This window comes from Peromyscus californicus, unplaced genomic scaffold, assembly GCF_007827085.1.
Source record: "Peromyscus californicus insignis strain IS unplaced genomic scaffold, ASM782708v3 Scaffold_6__1_contigs__length_162567912, whole genome shotgun sequence".
Taxonomy (NCBI): domain Eukaryota; kingdom Metazoa; phylum Chordata; class Mammalia; order Rodentia; family Cricetidae; genus Peromyscus; species Peromyscus californicus.
Genome location: NW_026294584.1, coordinates 88,373,277 through 88,394,390, shown reverse-complemented (window position 1 = coordinate 88,394,390; position 21,114 = coordinate 88,373,277). Strand labels below are relative to the sequence as shown.

The following is a 21,114-nucleotide window of genomic DNA, read 5'->3' as shown; positions in this document are numbered from 1 at the left end:
GGCACAATACTGGTTTTAATATCTGCTTTGCATTTTCACACATGGTCAGCTGAGACATGTAAACTTCTGACTTATCAGATTTTATGCTGCGTGAAATACTAACCACTATGTATTTTAACTATATATTTTTATTTGGGAGTTGAATTTTTTTTCCCACAACTTATGATAGCTAATAGATACTAAATCTTTATACAGAATTAGCAGTACCTGAATGAATTCAAAACACATTGGTTTAATTAACTCTTGGCTCATGCATGGTTTATTAGGTTCAAATTATATCTGATTCACCTATATTTACTTTTCAAATGCATGGCTTCCCCATTTTAAAAGTAAAACTAAACACTGCTTTTGGAAAAAAATAAATAAATAATAAAATAAATCTTTTTTTAAAAACTACTCTTTCTATAATAGCTAACATTTCTAAAACTCTTGTTTTACATTTCATTATCTACTGAATCTAAGCCATAGAGATTTAATCATCCAGTTGCCTCTCTCCCCATGAATTAGTTGGGCCATTACCAGAATTACGGTGCCGAGGTTAAAACTCCCCACCTCATGGGGTAATGTTATGATGTTCTCCCAGGAGTTCATCTTGGTATTCTGCCATTGCTTGACGGCAGCGCCATCAACTCACCACGGTCTGTCTTTCAGGCCCGACTGGCCAACAGCAAAGCAACTTCTTGGTGATTCTAACTTCCTAAGAAGGCTTCTAGAGTATGATAAGGAAAACATAAAGCCTCAGATACTGGCAAAGCTTCAAAGGTACATCAACAATCCTGACTTCGTGCCTGAGAAGGTGGAAAAGGTGTCCAAAGCCTGTAAATCCATGTGCATGTGGGTGAGAGCCATGGATCTGTATTCTCGGGTGGTCAAGGAAGTTGAACCAAAGAGACAGAAACTCCGAGCTGCCCAGGTACATTATCCAAACTGTGGTATTTTATAGACTAGAAGGTCATGACCAGTCGTCACTCACACTCTCTGTGGGAGGCCACTGTGATCCTCTGGTGTACAATGTGATAGTGATTGCAGGCCTGAAAGTAGCTCGTTTTTAAAAATAACAGGCAGATTTTTTTTCCTCAGAAATTTTCTCTAAAGTCAGCCTTTTGTCAAATAAGAAGAAAGTGAATCTTGAGTAGATTCATCTCCTTAATATCGGGGGAAAGGGCAATACGTCTGTGACACTTGTGAAGTTTCTGGTAGTCTCTTGGGTGGATGGTTTGCATTCCCACACCTGGTGGTGTCATCTCAGGTGTGAGAAGCACTGAACCCACAATCAGACATGAGGTCCTCAGTCTTCCCAGGAAGAACAAAGAATGACCTGCATGTGGAGCCAGTTACCAGAGCTGTGGGTATCGAGCAGGGCTGAGCAAAACTTTTCTCGCCACATCTAGACAGTAAATACTGCTCTAGCGCTGTGACTACCCCCGCAGAACCAGCCAATCCATAAACAATGCGTTCACCAACAAGCATGGCGAGGCTCCAGCATCACTTTGTGATAGACACTGTCATGCACACGTATCATGCCGCAAACTGCACTTTTGATTTCTTTTTTCCTAGTGTTACACATTATGAAAACCATTCTTAGAGACTGAGGATAGGATGTGACTCAGTGAGAATCTTGCCTTCCGCACCCGAGGCTCTGAGTTAAGTCCTCAGCACACTGAAGAAAAAGAACCAAGAAGGGGAAGGGGGCAGGGAGAAAGAAGAAGTCCTAGTCTAGCTCACAGCACGGACAGACACAAGCAGCAGTTCACCATTGCTGGGGGAGGGAGAAGCACTTGCCCTCTGCTGGCATGGCGCCCATGGTCCTGTATGCAACCCTGATGAAACTCATCCGGTGGTTAAAAACAAAAGGCATGGAAGAGGGAGGGAGACTAGCTGGAAAGAGGACTGGGAAGAGTGAGGAGGGTACAAGAGAGGACAATAGGAAATAAGTGTGATAAATATATGTTATAAACATATAGGAAAATGTCATAGTGAAGTCTATTATGTATAGCTCATAGATGCTAAGAAAACATTTTTTGAAAATAAGCTATAGGCTACTTGTGGCCTGCGGGCCTTAGCTGGTAGACTTCTGATATAGAGAACTCTTAGGAAATATTAGTCTCCATCATACATGAATATTCAGTTTGTTTTATAATTTAATCCTCATCCATTATGGGAACTACTACATCTTTTGCTCTATGCATTCTGTGATTTGTTTTCTTGGCCACTGTTCTTGTTCTTACTTGTTTGATTATGATCTCACATCCTACTTTAAAGAGAGGAGGGGAGCACATGTAGCCTAGGCTGCCTTAAACTTGCTATCTGGATTTCTGACCCCCTTGCCTCTACCTCCCCGGTGATGGGATTACAGGCATGCACCACCATGCCTGGTTTTGTGTAGCACTAGGGATTGAACCTAGGGCTTCACACACGCTCCACAAGTATCCTACCAACCAAGCTACATCCCTAGCCCAAGCTGTACAAGATGGAAGTCTTTGGGGACATGTAAAAAGGAACATAAATCATATTTCAAATCAATTTTACATACAGGCAAGTCCGTCTCTGTGAGACCCATTTGCCTGCTTGCTTCCATTAGGCTGAACTTGACATCACAATGGCCACTCTGAAAGAGAAGCAAGCATTGCTGAGACAGGTGGAAGATCAAATAAAGACCTTGCAAGATGAGTACGACAGAGGCGTGAATGAGAAAGAGAGTCTGGGTAAGAGACACGTGACTTGTTTGAGACAGGAAAGGCCTGGTTTTCCAAAGGAAAGAGTTTCCAGAGAGTCAGATCACAGCTTTCGAAAGACCTCATTTTATTTACAATTATGTTTATATGGTGGGGGGTGGGTGGGTATAAGCTCATGAGTGCAATGCCTGCAGGAGCCAGAAGAGGGCATCAGATGCCCCAAAGCCAGAGTTGTGAGTCATCTCACACAGGTGCTGGGAACCACACTCAGGTCCTTTGTAAGAGCAGTAAGCACTCTATCTGCTGAGCATCTCTCCCACTCCCAGATCTCAGCTTTAACCTAACCTGTAGGGTATGCTTTCATTGTCCTTCTCTCCTGGGCTTTCTAGTACCAGATGAGAAGGACGCAGATGCTGTATGAATTCACCCTCTTACATACAAAAAGGCTTGTTAGAGCATTTACGTTATAACTCGCAAGAACACGTGACTTTGGTCTAGACAATAAATACCGCAGACCACAGAGAGAGAGAGAGCATTGTCTTCAGCCAGAGTTGGGAGCACACAGGAAGCTCTTGGCACCGAAGACTTGGCTCTGAAATGCACACACATGAGGAACTGGTGTGAGCTTCTGTAAAGATGAGCTGACATCATTAGCCACGTAACCCTAGCTCCTTTGGAAACCAAAGCAAATCCATCAACGTTTAATCATTTGAAAAACATCGACTAACGTGACCCAATGTTCTCAAAACTGTCCAGCCAAGAACATGGCCCTGACCAAAGCGCGCCTGGTGCGTGCTGGGAAGCTGACAGCTGCGCTGGGGGACGAGCAGGTTCGGTGGGAAGAAAGCATTGAGAGATTCCAGGATGAGATAGAGAACATCGTCGGCAATGTGTTCATAGCAGCAGCCTGCGTGGCTTATTACGGGGCTTTCACAGCCCAGTATAGGCAACTGGTGAGTAAGACTGCCGCATACAGCATGGTAGGAAGCTGGTGGAACTGGGCGGGGGGGAACCTCATTTTCCCAGGTTCAGATGGAAGTTCTGCACTATGGCACTTCACCAGGGCAGCAATCTTTATTATATTTACACACACACACACACACACACACACAGAGCCCTTCACCTCTCCTATTGACTGGTGACCACTTACATCTAGGCTTCCAGTAACATATTTCTCCCTTTCTTCCTTCTACATTGTAAAGCTAGCCGTCACTCAACACAATAACCTGGGGGAACAAGAGGGATAGAGTGAGGTCCCCGCCTTTATGTCAGAAATGGCATCTAAAGTCAGCAGAGAGGCAGATTCGTGAAGAGACAGGACAAGCACAGACAGCTTGAGGGAGGAGATGAAAAGGAACAAGACACTGGATGAATCTGTGTTTTCTGGGGCTTTTGTCTTTAATGTGTACACACACACACACACACACATACACACACACACACACACACACACACACATGCACACACACATAATTTATCAGAACATGAATATTCTGTCTACATGCACTTTACAGAGAACTAAATGACCAGGAAGAATTGCATAGTCATTTTTTTTTATGAAATAACTTCCTAAAAATGTTCACCTCCGTGAGCAGTGGAACCTGGTCTAAGAGTCGCTGAGACTCGGGAAGTACTCGGGGGTCCTCTGATTCAGTGTGAATGGTCCTTTGTTGGGGAGGAGGGGAAAGACAGTTCTGTATCATGCAGTAGTAGTTACAGCCATCGTAAGAACCCCATTCTTCTCATGAGGAAACTGAAATCCACACAGGCGCTAACCTGCCTGAAGTCATAGCTAAAGACACCGTTCTGGCATTAGACCCTTGGTTTTTAGGCCACTTCCTTCTTCCTTGTCCACTGTGGAGATCAGTAGGTCACAGCTCTCCCAGCAACTGGCTTCCTGCTGCTCTCATCATACATTGAATGTTCCTCCTTATACAGCTTATAGAGTGCTGGATTGAATCCTGCCTGGTCCTGGATATCCCAATTGACCCCACCTTCAGTCTCATTAACATTCTTGGAGATCCCTACGAAATCAGGCAGTGGAACGCAGACGGACTGCCCAGAGACTTGATATCAACTGAAAATGGCATTTTGGTTACTCAGGGGAGAAGGTGGCCTTTGATGATTGATCCCCAAGATCAGGTGTGTAACAAACACTTGTGACAGGGTGGCCCTCTGCTGAGTATTTCCCTGTCTGTGATAACATGAAGGAGAGGATTCTAACAGAATTGAAAGGCCATGGACGCTTAGACCTAGGGAGTTGAGAAGCCTTCTGCCCTGAGTCCTTCGCCTTACAGAAGTGGTCAGTTTTGTGAAAAGTCAGAGGGACCTGCACAAGAGCTCTCCAGTCTTCATTTTGACTGGTTTTGTTTAAAAGGCTGGCCATTAGTTTTTCATTTTCTATTGGGGAGCATATACATTAACAGAAATTTGTGATCATGAATCCTTTGACCCTAAAAAGCCTGAGGAGTCAGGGTGAAGTCAGAATAGATGGAATTGGGGGCAAGCCTGCCTTCAATTTACAGGCTCCTGCTGTCCGGCTTCCTAAATGCTATGTGGGGTCTAGAACAGGAAGTGCCTGCCAAAGTCACAGAACCTGAATGCCAGCAGCCTGGGCTTTCCTAGGTGGCGTTTTTCTTCCTCTGTTTTAAATTTGGACAAAAGAGGAATCTCAAACATTAGACTTTAAAAGTGTTTTTACTAGGAAGAGGAATTTTTGTTTTGTTTGGAGGTTTTGTTTGTATGTTTCCAATTTAGTTGAACAATATCTCTAAACTTTATTCTAGAAACGTCCCCTTTCCCGACCTTTGTTTTACTCAGCAGCAAGGGCCTTCTGTGTGTTTTCTCTCACAGGCCAACCGCTGGATACGAAACAAGGAAAGTAAAAGTGGCCTAAAGATCATCAAGCTTACAGACACCAACTTCTTACGGACACTGGAAAACTCCATCCGCCTGGGCTTGCCTGTCTTACTGGAAGAGGTTCGATTTCTGCTTTACCCTCCCCTGTTAGTCCCTAGCTATCCGATGTCTGGAATGCTGTATACAGGCCAGTAGACCACACCTGCACATGGGAAGGACACCAGTCAAGTACATTTGCAAGCTGGTCAAACCAGTTGCTACTCAAGCAGCGCATTCTCCAATGAGATGAGCTGGAATCTGTTGATTGAAGGAATTTTCGCTCCATTATTTTGTAGCTGAGTCTCTACTTCCCAACACTGCTCATTCCCAGGCCTCATTGCGGGCCTTAAAGGACGGAAAATTCAAAGCAATAATGACAGTAGGAATCTTTGTCTACATACATGCCGCACACTAATGATGAACCATTTCCAGTAGATGTAATCATTATTTCTACTTGGGCATAAGGTCAGATTAAATTGATGACTAATAAAAAGGAACCGGTTTTTTTGTTTTGTTTTGTTTTTTTGAGACAAGTCTCATATACACAGGCTGGTCTCAAACTTATTATATAGCAAAAAATTACCTTGAACTCTTGGTCCACTTGCCTCTACCTCCCGAATGCTGGAATTACAGATTGGGCCATCACAGCTTGTTTCTGTAGTACTAGAGCTAGAACCTGGGATTTTGGGCACGATGGGCAAATACTCCACCAACTGAGCTACATTCCCGGCCCCCGGAGGGATGGCTCATTGAGTTAAAATGTTCTACTGGGAGATGTATCACTCCAAGATTAATGTTGTTTACATTGTTCACTCATTCCACACACCTCTGAGAACAAACTGCGAACAATATAGACAGAGTTCCTGTCTTCAATAGCAGATAGACTCGTTGGGGACAAAGATAGTAAACAAGGAAAAGCAGTGAGGGGGAGGAAGAGATCTCTCAAGCAAAAGCTTTGAAAGAGCACGCGGGGTACAGAGACAGCCAATGGGCGGGGGTACAGAGACAGCCAATGGGAGCGGGGGTACAGAGACAGCCAATGGGAGCGGGGGTACAGAGACAGCCAATGGGAGCGGGGTGGGGTACACAGACAGCCAATGGGAGCGGGGGTACACAGCCAATGGGAGCGGGGTGGGGTACACAGACAGCCAATGGGAGCGGGGGTACAGAGACAGCCAATGGGAGCAGGGGTACAGAGACAGCCAATGGGAGCGGGGGTACAGAGACAGCCAATGGGAGCGGGGTGGGGTACACAGACAGCCAATGGGAGCGGGGGTACAGAGACAGCCAATGGGAGCGGGGGTATGATCCCGCTCTACTTTCATCCTCTGGCTGGGATAAGACACTGACAAAAAGCAACTCAGAGAGGAAAGGATGTTTTTGACTTACACTTTCAAGTCAAAGTCCATCACTGAGGAAGGGCAGGGCAGGGACCATGAGAACGCTACCTTTTGGCTCCTTCACTGACTCAGTTAGTTTTGTTAATACAGCCCAGAATCACCTTCCCATGGATGGCTGGACCCTCCAACATCAATCAGTCATCAAGACAGTGTCCCACAGACATGCCCACAGCCAATCTGATCTAGGCAATTCCTCAACTGAGGCTGCCTCTCCTCAGATGACTCTAGGTAGTTAACAATAAAAACTAAGCAGCGCAGAGCCTAGTGAGGGTGAGATTTAAGCCGTCATTTCTGTCTGAGCTCAACCCAGCAAGAAGGTCTCCAGGGCAAGGGGACTCAGAAACCAAGAATATTGCCTGATGTGTTTATCCTTATCAATAAAAACTCGGGAGTCAGATATCAGGGTAAGAACCTGGGTGATCAGAGAAGCAGCAGAGAAGCAACCAGTGACCTCCTATCTCTGTCATTCCTCCATTCAAAAGGCCTGAGACCCTCTCTAAGCCCCACCCTACTACTTTCTGTCTCTCTATCTGTCCTCAGTCCTCCAAAACCTCTATGATTAATGCTGGTCAGCTAGTTGCTAGCTCCACCCTCTGATTCAAAGCAAACTTCATTGTCAGAATGCTATCAAGATATCACACAACAATTGCCTAATGACCACACTTTGCTTCCCTAATTTGCCATTCCATTTTTTTTTAAAGGAAGAAGGAATAAACAAAAGCATGGGCTGTGAGGATGCTTCAATCCCTTGTAGAAGTATCTCTGATACAGCACAAAAGGTGCTCAGAAATGATATTGACCTGGGGTAATTTAGCGGCAGCCCTTGCATGGTAACAAGGACCAATAATAATATGTCATCCCTAATATTTGTGGGAACCAAACAGTCAAAATTTGAACCAAACAGTCAAAATCTCAGTATCCTAACTTTTTAATCCTCACTCTAACCTTACCAGACAGTTACTATTATTATCCCATTCTTCCAATGGAGAAACTGAGGCAGTAAGAGGTTGAAATATCTGAGCAGTCTTGACTGCTTAGAAAATCTAAAATGAGTTACAATACTCCCCATTGGAGCCACATAGAGTACCAGGGCCTCAGTGCAGCAAGCTTTGACCGACACAGAAAAGGTGCCAGAACGAATCTCAGGCCCTGCCTTGAACCCTGAAGTCATGTGACAGAGAGAAGTCTCTAGAAGATTTTGGCACAGTTATATTAGCTTCAAGCTATGCTCTCAACCCTGTGTTTACTTTGAGACACAAGGGGTCTCAGGAACTTTCCTCTTTCACAGCAGAGGACAAAAGTCCCTTCCACAGTGTTGTCCCCTGTGAGGGAGAGCCCTTTATCCATAGCAGAGCACTCTTGGGAGTCAGGCTCCCATTCAATGACAGGATGCTCCACCTGGCCCTTCCCTGCTCTCCAGGGCTTAACGTCATTACCGTGGTGCTCATTCTTAGATCCTCTCTGTATTTGCTACAGCAGTTCTCTCAGACTTTGTCCCTACCTGTTTAGGAGTGTGTAATCAATTTTATCTATCTCAGTATTTTGTGTGGAGGCTGGGGAAGATGTGGTTCACGTGTTGTGCATGCATGTGGCGGCCAGAGATTGACCTCAGATGTCTTCCCCTATCAATCTACACCTTGATTTTTGAAACAGGGTCTCTCACTAAACCAAGACCTTATCAATTAAGTATACAATCTTAAATGATCTCAAGGCAGATTATTTACTTGGCTACAAGGTGCAGCAAAAGTTCAGTCTCTTTGAGATCAGGAGGAATTTTCAGAAAATTGTATCACCACATAGATCTCCTTGTGTACAGACAGCTGAGGGGTGGATCACCCAGCAGTGATATTCCATCATGTTCCTGTCTTAGCTTATTTCTCATAGGGATGAGTAGCATGTGAGGTTATTCTAAATAAATGCATTCCCTTTGTGTGCTCTTATTCACTTATACAACTGATAAATACTCAGAAAACATGTACTGTTAGAGGTAAGGTAAGGATATTGGGAAACACATGATCACCAGGAAAAGTACTTATTCAAAGTAAATCTTGAGGCCCTTAAATGTCAAGTTGGTGGCATCTATTTTCAACTCCTTGCTTTTTTCATGGTTTGTTTCCATTTTTAAGCTCAGAGAAGTCTTGGATCCAGCCCTGGAACCCATTCTTTTAAAACAAACTTTCATGAGTGGCGGAAGACTACTCATCCGCCTTGGAGATTCGGACATTGATTATGACAAGAGTTTCAGGTTTTATATGACAACCAAAATGCCGAATCCACACTACCTGCCTGAGGTATGTATGAGCTGCTTGCTAGTCTGGAACTTTTCACCCAGCTGAATTATGTGTGATGATTCTCCAAAGCTTGGTGGGCTCCCACGTGCAGGGATCAGCTAACAACCTCTCCTGCTCCCCATTCTCTCCCTTTGCCACCCTCCTTACTTTTCATAGGACACAAGTGCCCCACCCAGTCAGTCCCCAGAACAATGACCTGTCTCATAGCACTGTGCAAATGCCAATGTCCTATACTCCCAAACAAAATTGGAAAACTCTAGTGACTGGGTGAATTTAGAGAGTCATTGGCCAGAGTTCCAGTAGCTGTTGTTATATCGGGGACTATGGGGGTCCAGCCCCTCGATAGTCCCCTCCCAGGGTCCAGGAAGAATCTACAACCAGCTGATAATTAATCTTTGATGAGAAGAAATGAATCTATGTACACGAAACTCCTTAGTCCATATACTTTATTATTCTGTGTCAGTTACAAGCTTATATTCTGCTCTCATATTTAGCTCATTTTTAGCCTGATTTCTCTCTAGGTTCTATCTTAATTCCTTCATCTAGTTCTGCCCCTTCTAGGTTCTCATCCATCTTGTTCCTTCCATATCATCTTTTCTCCCATCTCCTCTCTCCTCATCTCATTCTTCCTCAACTTGTTCTTCCCCAGCAGGTACTTCCTCATCTGGCTCTTCCTCATCTTCCATCTCATTACTCTAGTACTCTCTTCTAGCCCTTCAGTCTAGTTCTTCCCCATCTCAGTTTGTTCCTCTCAAGTTCTTACGCATCTAGTTCTTCCATTCTCTTTTCTTTTCTCTTCTCTGTCCTCTACGTGCCCTGGAAGTCCTGGCATATATACACTTACAAGCAGTATTCCCTTGGCAGTGCAAAACCAGGCTTCCAGGGTCAAACGGAGGGGTGATAAGAATCACACTGAGCCGGGCGGTGGTGGCGCATGCCTTTAATCCCAGCACTCGGGAGGCAGAGCCAGGCGGATCTCTGTGAGTTCGAGGCCAGCCTGGGCTACCAAGTGAGTTCCAGGAGAGGCGCAAAGCTACACAGAGAAACCCTGTCTCGAAAAAGCCAAAAAAAAAAAAAAAAAAGAATCACACTGAGAGGCAATAACTGTTAATTATCATTTGCAACCCCAAAGGAAGTGACTAATCGGAAATGAATTAACTAAAGGCTGAATTCAGGTAATATCTAGGAAGAGGGCTCTTATGTGCTCAACTATAATCTTAAACGTGATTGGTAGAAAATGTTAAGAATCTTTAAGTTGCTAGGTCAATGGGAGAAAGTAAAACTGTCTTCTTTTTTCCTGTGGCTCCTATCTGTCCAAGCTATCTGCCGTTTTTCTGCAGGGTGGGGGAAAGTGTGCTCAGTCGCTAGGCAACCTGTGTATAGCTAGATGCCTCTGGTGATAGTGAAAGGGAGATCTGGAACTAGGGGTAAGGTTTGGGAAAGGAGGAAGTAAGGCTTAATTGGCACATCTGCCAGGCCTTCTCAAACAGGTAGCCTGGATGGTTAAGTCTGTTCTTAGAGAATACAGAGGTATCTCTGATAAAGTACTCTCCTCCATCTGGGGATGGACCTGGCCGGATACTGCTAATGATAATTACAGGGAGGCTTGAACTGGGGTTCTGGCTGAGCATAGCTGTCAGCGCAGAAGGTTATCCAAATATTCCTAGAAGTGGTTAGATAAGGAGTTAGAGGTCTATAAAGTTAGTAAGGCTGTAAGAAAGGAGGGTCTGAGCTAAATTGTATAAAGCTATTACTGAACATCCACCTGACCTAGGCGGTGTCTCCTTGTGGAATTTGTCTTAAATCAGGAGACTTGCATGTGGATTGTTATTACTGCTAGTTCTTGAAAGTGGCCAAGGGAGATATCTGATTCCAGAGAAAGCCTTTCCTGAGGCAGTTCTCCAAATACCTGGAGTGTGTATGTCCAGAGAGTGATCAGTCCACACTGTTAGCCCTTCTTAGGGAAAAGTCAATTGGGAAAACTATGAAGGCACACATGATTTTCATAACAGAAGACAGCTGATACATAACAAGCCAAGTAATACCAAAAACTCCTTGGGATTTGGCTTCCTCTGGAGGAGTTCCCTGATTCCTCCAGGTAGTGACTTTGCCATAACCAGCTGAGTTCTTATGATATATTCCTGCGGCCTGCAGCATTGTTAGAAATGGCAGAAAGTATTATCTTTTTCCTTCTCCTTGCCATTGATTTATTCAAGTGAAGTCTGAATAATGTGATAGTATGATAATAGTTTCCCATAAAAATGTTATGATGAAATTAAAGAAGTAAAGCAGCTCATTTTATTACAAATAAAGTTTCTTTTGAACAAAGACATTATGTGCAATTCACCATCTATAACTGAGTGATTTTATTACCTTGTTCAGTCCCCACAGACACCCCTATAAATTCCTTATAAGTATCAGAAGCAAAAGCTTGACAGATATGAAAGGCTTGACCAACATCATGCAACCACTGAAGGGTGCAGCTGAAATTCAAACCAAAGTTGTTGATTCTAAAAGGCTAACCCTTTCTGGCTCATCAATTCTTAAACTATCATGTAGGATCCTGGGTATGGGGAAGAGGGGAAGAGCAAGGTTACCACTCCTACTGGCAGAGAAAATCACAAATTGAATTCTGAAATCATTGAATTTTCAAAGCCACTTTATGCTTGGCGCATGTGGGTAGTCGTGTGCATGATCAGACTTGAGACTTCTGCATCTTCCCAGATAACAGGGAATCCTAATCCCATAAAGAAAGCCCATCTTGTTATACCAGCTGACTTAGGCACTCAAGTCCACCATGCTTGTCTTCCAGGTGTGCATTAAAGTCACCATCATCAATTTCACTGTAACTAAATCAGGTCTGGAAGATCAGTTGCTAAGGTAATCAGGAGAGAGTATGTGTGGGAAACTGGGTTATGGTCATGGGTTTCATAATGTTTTGTTTAGAAGGGTGTTTTGAGATTTATTTTTTATATTTAATCATTTGCATGCATGTTTGTCTCTGTGTATCTGCACTTGAGTGCAAGTGCCTTCAGAGGCCAGAAGATGGCATCAGATCCCACAGAGCTGGAGTTACAGGAGGTTATAAGCCACCCACTAAGGGTGCTGGGAACAAAACTCAGGTCTTCCGCAAGAGGAGTATGCACTCTTAACCACTGAGCCACCTTTCTAGCCATTGTTTAGAAGTTTTGACAAAGAAAAACAAACAATAGAATGAATCTCCAAAAAAGATATATCAGTCCTTCTCAAATTCACCACTAAACAGAGGGGCTTTTAAATGTGCTCAAATGTAAGCACTACCTGTAATATTATTTTAGATTGCTAAATATCATTGAACTTACTCCATGTCTATGTACATATAAGCATGCATCTAAAAGTTTTATTATTTTAGTTTATGTTTATCATGTTGTATAGTTATACCGGTGTATACAGTGCTTTACTATTTTATCACATTAGTTACGATGGATGCATGTGTTGTGTGCACCCTTACACCACCACTCAAAGGACAACCACAGGAGTTGGTGCTCTCTGTCCACCACATGGGTCCCAGGGATTGAACTCAAGTCTCCGGGCTCAGCAGCAGACACCTTTAACTGCTGAGTCATCACAACTGGCCCATCCAGAGGAAGGGCTTTAGAAGGATGCCTCTCAAACCCTGGTTACCTCTAAGGAGGGCATCAGATATGGAGATGGAGCTGACAAAACAGACCTGAAATCTTTTCATCTTTTGCTCTGTTATAGGAATAAATTCATATAGTATTTATATAAAAGAATTGCTTCTTTGAAGTGGTAATGTTTCATAACATCCCGTGTCCACATTTTTTTAACTCCTGTCTGAAATGTTCGGCTTCCTCTGTTCGGCTTGGCATAGATGAGTGTTAGTGAATGAAACTGAATGATCAGAGCGGCAAAGTGGTTCCCTCCAGATGAGCAGATGCTGTGAGAACTGTGGTGGAAAAAGGAATCAGAACTGATGTTTGGGGCTGGGGAGACAGCTCAGTCCACAGAGTGCTTGATGGACAAGCATAGGGACCTCAGTTCAGTTTTTTATATTTATTTATTTATTTATATTATTTAGTCAGGAGTATCACATGCACCGGACCATAGAGCACATGGAGAAGTCAGAGAACCACCTGTCAGCATTAGTAATCTCTTCTCCTTATGTGGGTTCTAGGAATTGAGCTCAGGTCATCAGCCCTGGTACCAAGAGCCTTTACCTGCTAAACTATCTCTGAGGCCCCTGAGACTTCAGTTCAGTTCCCAGAACTCACATAAAAAGCCAGGTGTGGTGGCCCATGCTTGTTATCCCAGCACTGGGAAGGTAGAGATAGGCAGATGCCTGGAGGTCTTCAGTCAGCCAGCCTAGCCTATGGTGAGCTCCAGGCCAATGAGGCCAGTCTCAAAATAAGTTAGGTAGCATTGCTGAGGAGAGGAAAACCACCAGAGGTCATCATCTGGCCTCCATCTGGACACACACACACACACACACACACACACACACACACACACCAAATACATATAAAACTAAATAAATGATTGGCATGCAGTTCTCTGAAGAGCCATCATACCAACCCAGCAACCAGGGATATTGTGCTTTCAGATTCAGCTACATAGCACTCCCAATGCCCGGTTACAGAATACTCAGAAAAAAAAAAAAAAAAAACAGTTATATACAGGAAAGGAAACAGCAGTGACTTAGGGGAGCTGACCAAGTTGTAATCCAGCTCTTTCAACTTCGGTTCTAGCGATGTGGTGCGGCTTGAAAAACCTGAGTTGGAGGAACAGCGAATCAAGCTCATTGTGAGGATCAATAGTGATAAAAACCAGCTGAAATCTATTGAAGACAAAATCCTGAAACTGCTCTTTACATCTGAGGGGAACATTCTGGATAATGAAGAACTCATTGATACGCTCCAGGACTCAAAGGCAAGTGACAGTCTTAGCGTTCACAGAGTATGTGCATCCATCCACGACAGTATAGGCTTGTCCCAGCGTGCAAGAGGCAGAGGCAGGAGCATCAAAAATTGAATGCCAACCTGGACTATGATGAATTACAGAGTAGTCTTGGTTATGTAAGGACACTCAGTCTCAAAACAAGAAATGTGTGGATTCAAAAGTCATAGTTTAGGGGCCTGGTTTGGCTCCCTTGTGGCTCAAATACCTGCTGTTCCAAAAGACCCAGTCTTCCAAGGACCCAGGTTTGAATTGCAGCACCCACATGGTGACTAACAACCATCTGTCACTCCTGTTCCAGGGGATCCAGCACCTTCTTCTGGCATCTGCCAGCACTGCACACAGGGGGTGCACAGTCACACATGCAAGCAAAGCACCCATATACATAAAATAAAAATAAAATAAAAGTTTGAATAAGTCATAGCTTCATCATCTGAGGGTCCTACATGGTCTTCGAGGCAAGAGTAGACCATCTGTAAGTTGCTAGGGACACATAGAGTATTTCTAGCAAAACTTTCAATCGCCATAGATGGAAAAACAAGATACTTTATGACAAAACCAGATTTAAACAATATCTATCCACAAATCCAGTCCTACAGAAAGTACCAGAAGGAAAACTTGGGCATATACCCAAAGGAAGCTTGGGCATATACCCAAAGGATGATCAGTCATACCACAAGGACACTTGCTCAACTATATTCATAGCAGTGTTATTCATAATAGCCAGAACCTGGAAACAACCTAGATTCCCCTCAACCAAAGAATGGATAAAGAAAATGTGGTACATTTACACAATGAAGTATTTCTCAGCTGTTAAAAAAAATGACATCATGAAATTTGCAGGCAAATGGATGGAACTAGAAAATATCATCCTGAGTGAGGTAACCCAGATCCAGAAAGACAAACATGGTATGTACTCACTCATAAGTGGATACTAGATGTAAAGCAAAGGATAACTAGGCTACAATCCACAGCCCCAGAGAAGCTAGGTAACAAAGAAGACTCTAATAAAGACACGCATGGAGGGCCCCAGGAAGGGGAAATAGTGAAGATCTCCTGGATAAACTGGGGGAGAGAGAAGTGGAGAGGAGAGGATAAGGGGATGAGAACATGAGGGATTGAACTGGGGGCCCGACCAAAGGGGAGAGTAATGAAAGAGATATCTTGATAAGAGGGCACCATTTGGGAATTAGGGAGAAACCTGGTGCCAGAGAAACTCCCAGGAATTCACAAGGATGACCCCAGCTAAAACTCCTAGCAATAGTGGAGAGGGCACCTGAACTGACCGTCCCCTGTAATCAGAATGGTGACTACCCTAATTGTCAACAGAGAGCTTTCATCAAGTAGCTGATGGAAGCAGATGCAGAGATCCACAACCAAACACTGGGCTGAGCTCCAGGAGTCCAGTTGATGAGAGGGAGGAGGGACTGTATGAGCGGAGAGGGGTAGGGAGTAGGAGGTGGTGGTCAATATCATGACAGGGAAACCCACAGAGACAGCTGACCTGAGCTCATGGGAGCTCATGGACTCTGGACCGACAGCTAGGGAGCGTGCAGGGGTCCAACCTGGGCCCTCTGCATGTGAATAACAGTTGTATAGCTTGGTCTGTTTGTGGGGCCCCTAGCAGTGGGATCAGGACCTGTCTCTGGCACGTGAGCTGGCTTTTTGAAACCTATTCCCTAGCAGGGATGCCTCACCCAGCCTTGATGCAGGGGGAGGAGCTTGGTCCTGCCTCAATGGGATATGGCATGCTTTATTGACTCCCATGGGAGGCCTGCCCCTTCTGAACGGAGGTGGAGTGGATGGGAGAAGGAGATAGATGAGCAGTGGGGAGAGGGAACAGGAAGAGAGGAGGGAAGGAAACCTGTGGTTGGTATGTTAAATGAATGAAAAAATTTAATTTAAAAAAAAGAACCTACTGGCCTCACTACTAGTCCAGTGGTTGCCTATAACGTTCCTGGAACTGAGTCTCTGCACGTCGAGAACTCTACCCTGAGCTCCTTCCTAGCCCTCCTCGTGACTTCTGAAACAGTCCACTGTCTTTCCTAGTCTCCTAACTGCAAAGACCAGAGTCAGCTCAGTCAGAAGAATGTCACTGCATCCAGAGCCTCTTCCAATGCACCTTTACATTAATGCCCCCTTATTATAATCACTAACTCACTCCATCCTTATTTCTTTTTATTTTTTTCGAGTCAGGGTTTCTCTGTGTAGCCCTGGCTGTCCCTGGAACTTGCTCTGTAGACGAGGCTGACCTCGAACTCAGAGCTCTGCCTGCCTCTGCCTCCCGAATGTTGGAATTACCACCACGGCCTGGCTTTATCCTTATTTCTTTCCTAGACTGGACTGGATGCGTTCTCAAATCCTCACTATTTTTCAGAAGCAGATTACTAAGAACTTGTTGCGTGTTTATTCAGATCACTTCGGGCGCCATCAAAACCAGGCTGAAGGAGGCAGAGTCCACGGAGCTGATGATCAACGTGGCGCGAGAGAAGTACCGCCCAGTGGCCACCCAGGGCTCCGTGATGTACTTTGTCATCGCCAGCCTCTCCGAAATCGATCCCATGTATCAGTATTCACTGAAGTATTTTAAACAGGTGACAGCCTTGTTGGTGTGCCTTCCCTTTGAAGCTGTGTTATTCATACCTTTGCCAAGCCATGAATCAAGTTTAGGGGTGAAATCCTCAAGGACTTGGGGTACAGACACAGAGTTCAAGAGTGGTCCCATCCACCAGATCACCTAAGGAGTCCAGTGCCCAATATGTGCAAAGTGCTATAGAGGAAGAGGAGGGTTGAGCTTGGCAAGGCCAATTTTCTCTCTCTTTCTCAACTAACTAGCTTGCTTGCTTTCCCTCTGATCTGCTGCCTTTTGTGGTAAGAAGCACTTTAGGGCCGTGGTTCTCAGCCTGTGGGTCACGACCTCTCTGGAGGATCGACAACCCTTTCAGAGGGGTCCCCTAAGACCGTCAGAAAACACAGATATTTGCATTACAATTCATAATAGTAGCAAAATTACAGTTATGAGGTAGCAACAACAATTTTATGATTTGGGGTCACCACAGCATGGGGAATTGTATTAAAGCGTCTCAGCATTAGGAGGGTTGAGAACCACTGCTCTAGGGGTTAGGGAGATAGAGCAATGGTTAAAATGCTTTTTGCTCGCCGGGCGGTGGTGGCGCACGCCTTTAATCCCAGCACTCGGGAGGCAGAGCCAGGCGGATCTCTGTGAGTTCGAGGCCAGCCTGGGCTACCAAGTGAGTTCCAGGAGAGGCGCAAAGCTACATGGAGAAACCCTGTCTCGAAAAACAAAAAAAACAAAAAAAAATGCTTTTTGCTCAAGAATGAAGTCTAGAGCAAATGCCAGGTGGACAGGGCACCTGCCTATAATTCCAGCCTCAGAAGGCAGAGACAGGGGATCCCTAGAGCAAGCTAACTAGCAACATTAGCCATATCGATGTGTGCTGGGTTTGATTGAGAGACCCTGCCTTCCATTAATACCACAGAGTATGCCACACTAAGACAGTACCTTGATTGTTTGGGAGCATACCGTGGGAATGACCTCCTTGAAGTCATCTGAGAATGACAACTACCTTTTTGTGTGTTGTGTTTATGATGTTGTCTCTGTGGTCCTCGTTCTTCACCTTAATGGGCATAACCGTCCCATTATCTACTGTGTATGGTGTAACCACATAACTAATTGTGGGGGGGGGGCGGGGCTATGGAGCCAGGTGCTAGTAAAGATGGCCCCCAGGGAAAGTGTAGAGGGTGGAACCCAAGTTGTTACAAAAAAGTATGATTGGAGCTTCAGGTCAAGAAAGATGATGTCAGTACATGATTCTCTCAAGGGCAACACTGTAAATATTGTAGACTTGGCACATGATTGGGTAACCTTCAAGCTGATTGGCCCAATGGGGCATTCCCCCCCCCCAGAAAACCTTGTTTTTTATGCTTTAAAAGAGCTTGCTGTTTTTAAATAAAGGAGTCCATGACTGACTTGGCTCCCCGCTGCATCTGATGGTCTCCCGGGAAAAGGGAGGCTGGGGAATGGGAGAGCAGCACACTTACCTTTCCTCAGTTCTAGGTGGTCCCTTCTCGGGAGACCTAAGTTCCCCATGGGGCAGGACCCCACAACTAATAATGTAAGAATGATTTTTCTGGACAACACTTTAGTCAAAGCTATCCACAGTGGTAAAATGACTTCCTTCAAAACTCTTCATGCTTTTTTAGTACAATTGGCTTTTCCACCTCCAGCATTTCTTTTGATTCTGTTTGGACAATCAGCTTGAATTTTATTTTTATTATACAATTATTCTGATAACAATTAGAAAAATCTGTAAAGCTTTTTTCTTATTCAAGGAGTAAGTTATAAACTTTTCTGACTAAAGGTACTTCAGATTGAAGCTATTGTTTCCTGAAGATCTATGTGCAATTGACAATAAACACAAATTCAAACAAACAAGAGAGAGAGAGAGAGAGAGAGAGAGAGAGAGAGAGAGAGAGAGAGAGAGAGAGACACCCTGCCTTAATAAGTAAGATGGAAGAGTGTTTGGGGATGATTCCCAACCTCAACCTCAGGTCTCCACACGCATGTTCACATATGTGCATGTGTTCACACACGCGCGAAGCACGCATAAGTACACTCATGCATAAACATCTCACGCACACATACACAAACACACCACACACGAGAGGATGAAAAATAATCTCTTTGTACTTTGTGCTGGCTCTTCCGACTTCGCAGTGGGCTGGTAGGGTGGCACCACCTTAGCGAAGCCGGCTCCTGCGGCTCCCCCACCCCTCCCCAGAACGCACCACGCTGCACCTCCTTCGCTGCGGCCTGGGATTCGAAGGACTCTTTCCTTCACTCCTTTTCTGCTTCACGAGCAAACTGTGAGACAGTGCTGTTTTATTTCGGTCTCTCTTGCCTCACGTCCGCACCTGACCCCCACCTGCTCTCTCCTGAGGAAAACTGACTGGATGCCTCACTGTCTTTACAGCCGCTCTCAGTATCCTACCCCAGTGCATTCGGAGTCCCGGAGCTTCAGCAGCTCTGCTGGGTTCACTAAAGACTTCAGGGGAACAGAGAGCTCACCCCACAAGTACCTCACTAGCCCAATCTTCCAACTCCCTGCTCCTCCTGTCCTGACTATGTTGTATCTCTTATCTAAACACTAGTTAACTAAATAGTTAGAAGGTGGGGGGAAATGTTAGGAATTTTAGCTAAAAACTGTAAAAATAGTATGGGGTGAATATGCTCAGTATCCAGTTTATATACATACAAAAGCTTGTAGGGAAAAAGGCAAAAAAAGTCAGAAAATAAATACTATGCATACATGTCATGGGATTCATATAGATAGTGTAAAGTTTACTGGAAAGGAGCATCTTACCATATCCACATCCTCACAGTTATCCATAGTTTTTGCCTTTATAGCAAAAGCAATTAAAAACTACTCATTTAAGCAGGAATCCAATAGAAGAGCACAATTTTGTTATTTGCAGGCTTCGGGTTATATTAGATACTTGGTCATCTTACCTATCTTGTACTCTGTGTTCTCCAATCTACCTCTTCCCACTTTCTCCCCGATCCTCTACCAGCTCACAGCATATATTGTCCCCTTTACTATGGGGATTAATTTAGCATACTCCACTTCTCTAATCCTCCATACTCATGCCCGTGACAGTACAACAAAGGCCTCCTCCTTCTATGTGGCTCAGAGTAAACGACAAAGGTGCCTGATTCCTTGGACACACCAGTCAAACTGACCCTTTCTCGTTACCTAGACTCACTGATTCATTGTGCCAATAGCACTCTCTCTACTGTCTAGAGCACCCTGACTTCTAGACAAAATGCCACCTTCTCCAGAAAGGCCTGCCACACACCTCTGCAAGTTGACCAGGTTGTGCGCCTGTAAGGTCTTCCTCACGTGGCTGGGTTATTGACCACTCTAAGAAGTGGGTCTGGTATCTCAAGAAAATAACCACTCTGTGGTGATATCTTATTTGTGCTGAAATGTGGTCATATTTTATTTATTTCCTGTGCTTTAATAAATAAAGTTTGCCTGGAGATCAGAGAAAATAGCAAGCCATTTTAAGTAAACAAAGAAGTCAGGCAGTGGTAGTACATGCCCTTAATGCTATCACTTAGCAGGCAGGATCTCTGTGTGGTCAAGGACACACTAGGGAACAGAGTCAAGCGTGGTGACTCATGCCTTTAATCCCAGTACCAACCATAGAGACCTGGAGGTCTGTACAAACAGACAGAAAGTGACAGAGCTGTGTAGGAAGAGAAAGCGAGGTAGCTGGGCTAAGAGAGCCAATGAGAGGGCAGAACAGCAAGGCATATAAGCCTAGGTAGACAGGAAGTAGCGTATTTTGGTAAGATTAGCTGTGACTCTCCCTGTTTTCCTGATCCTTCTCTAAGGCTTTCACCCCTATATTTGGCTCCGTGTTTTTTATTTAATAAGACCATTTAGAAATTCGTCTACACCACACAGTCCGAAAGGTTTACTTCTTCAGAACAGTGCAGAGCTGCGCCCACTCAAGCAGGCCAGCACACCTGGCGGGAGTCCATCGGGTTTTAATTCCTAACTCACAGGGGTCCTTGCCCCACTCCAAGTGGGCAATTTGGAGCAGAAAGTACAATCTTGAGCACGAAGTTTGATTTCCAGAAGGGCTGGCCCTGGAGGATTTTAAATTTCTTCTAAGCAGCTTCTTTACAGTGTTTTTTAATGGAGTTTTGTTTTATTAACTCTTTAGGGAGAAAGAGAAAAAAAGTACATTTTATTTACAATTCCCCTTCGTTTGATTTTCTTCAAATTTAATTAACATTGCTTTCCTGGTTTATAGTATTCATCAGGAATATATGGTAAGATGTGGGGAGTCTCTTACTGTTGTTTCAGT

At 44.5% G+C, this 21,114-nt stretch overlaps 1 protein-coding gene across 2 annotated transcripts in view; it reads left to right on the top strand.

Annotated features, from left to right (window-relative positions):
• Dnah6 (dynein axonemal heavy chain 6) overlaps positions 1 to 21,114 on the top strand; it is a 220,711-nt gene that overhangs the window by 149,606 nt on the left and 49,991 nt on the right. For both annotated transcript variants that reach the window (XM_052718995.1, XM_052718994.1), the window contains 9 exons: positions 652 to 913; positions 2,582 to 2,705; positions 3,432 to 3,628; positions 4,614 to 4,817; positions 5,529 to 5,654; positions 9,100 to 9,264; positions 12,077 to 12,144; positions 14,010 to 14,190; positions 16,632 to 16,811. In XM_052718995.1, the coding sequence (XP_052574955.1) occupies positions 652 to 913; positions 2,582 to 2,705; positions 3,432 to 3,628; positions 4,614 to 4,817; positions 5,529 to 5,654; positions 9,100 to 9,264; positions 12,077 to 12,144; positions 14,010 to 14,190; positions 16,632 to 16,811 (1,507 nt within the window). The remainder of the gene's footprint in view (positions 1 to 651; positions 914 to 2,581; positions 2,706 to 3,431; positions 3,629 to 4,613; positions 4,818 to 5,528; positions 5,655 to 9,099; positions 9,265 to 12,076; positions 12,145 to 14,009; positions 14,191 to 16,631; positions 16,812 to 21,114) is intronic.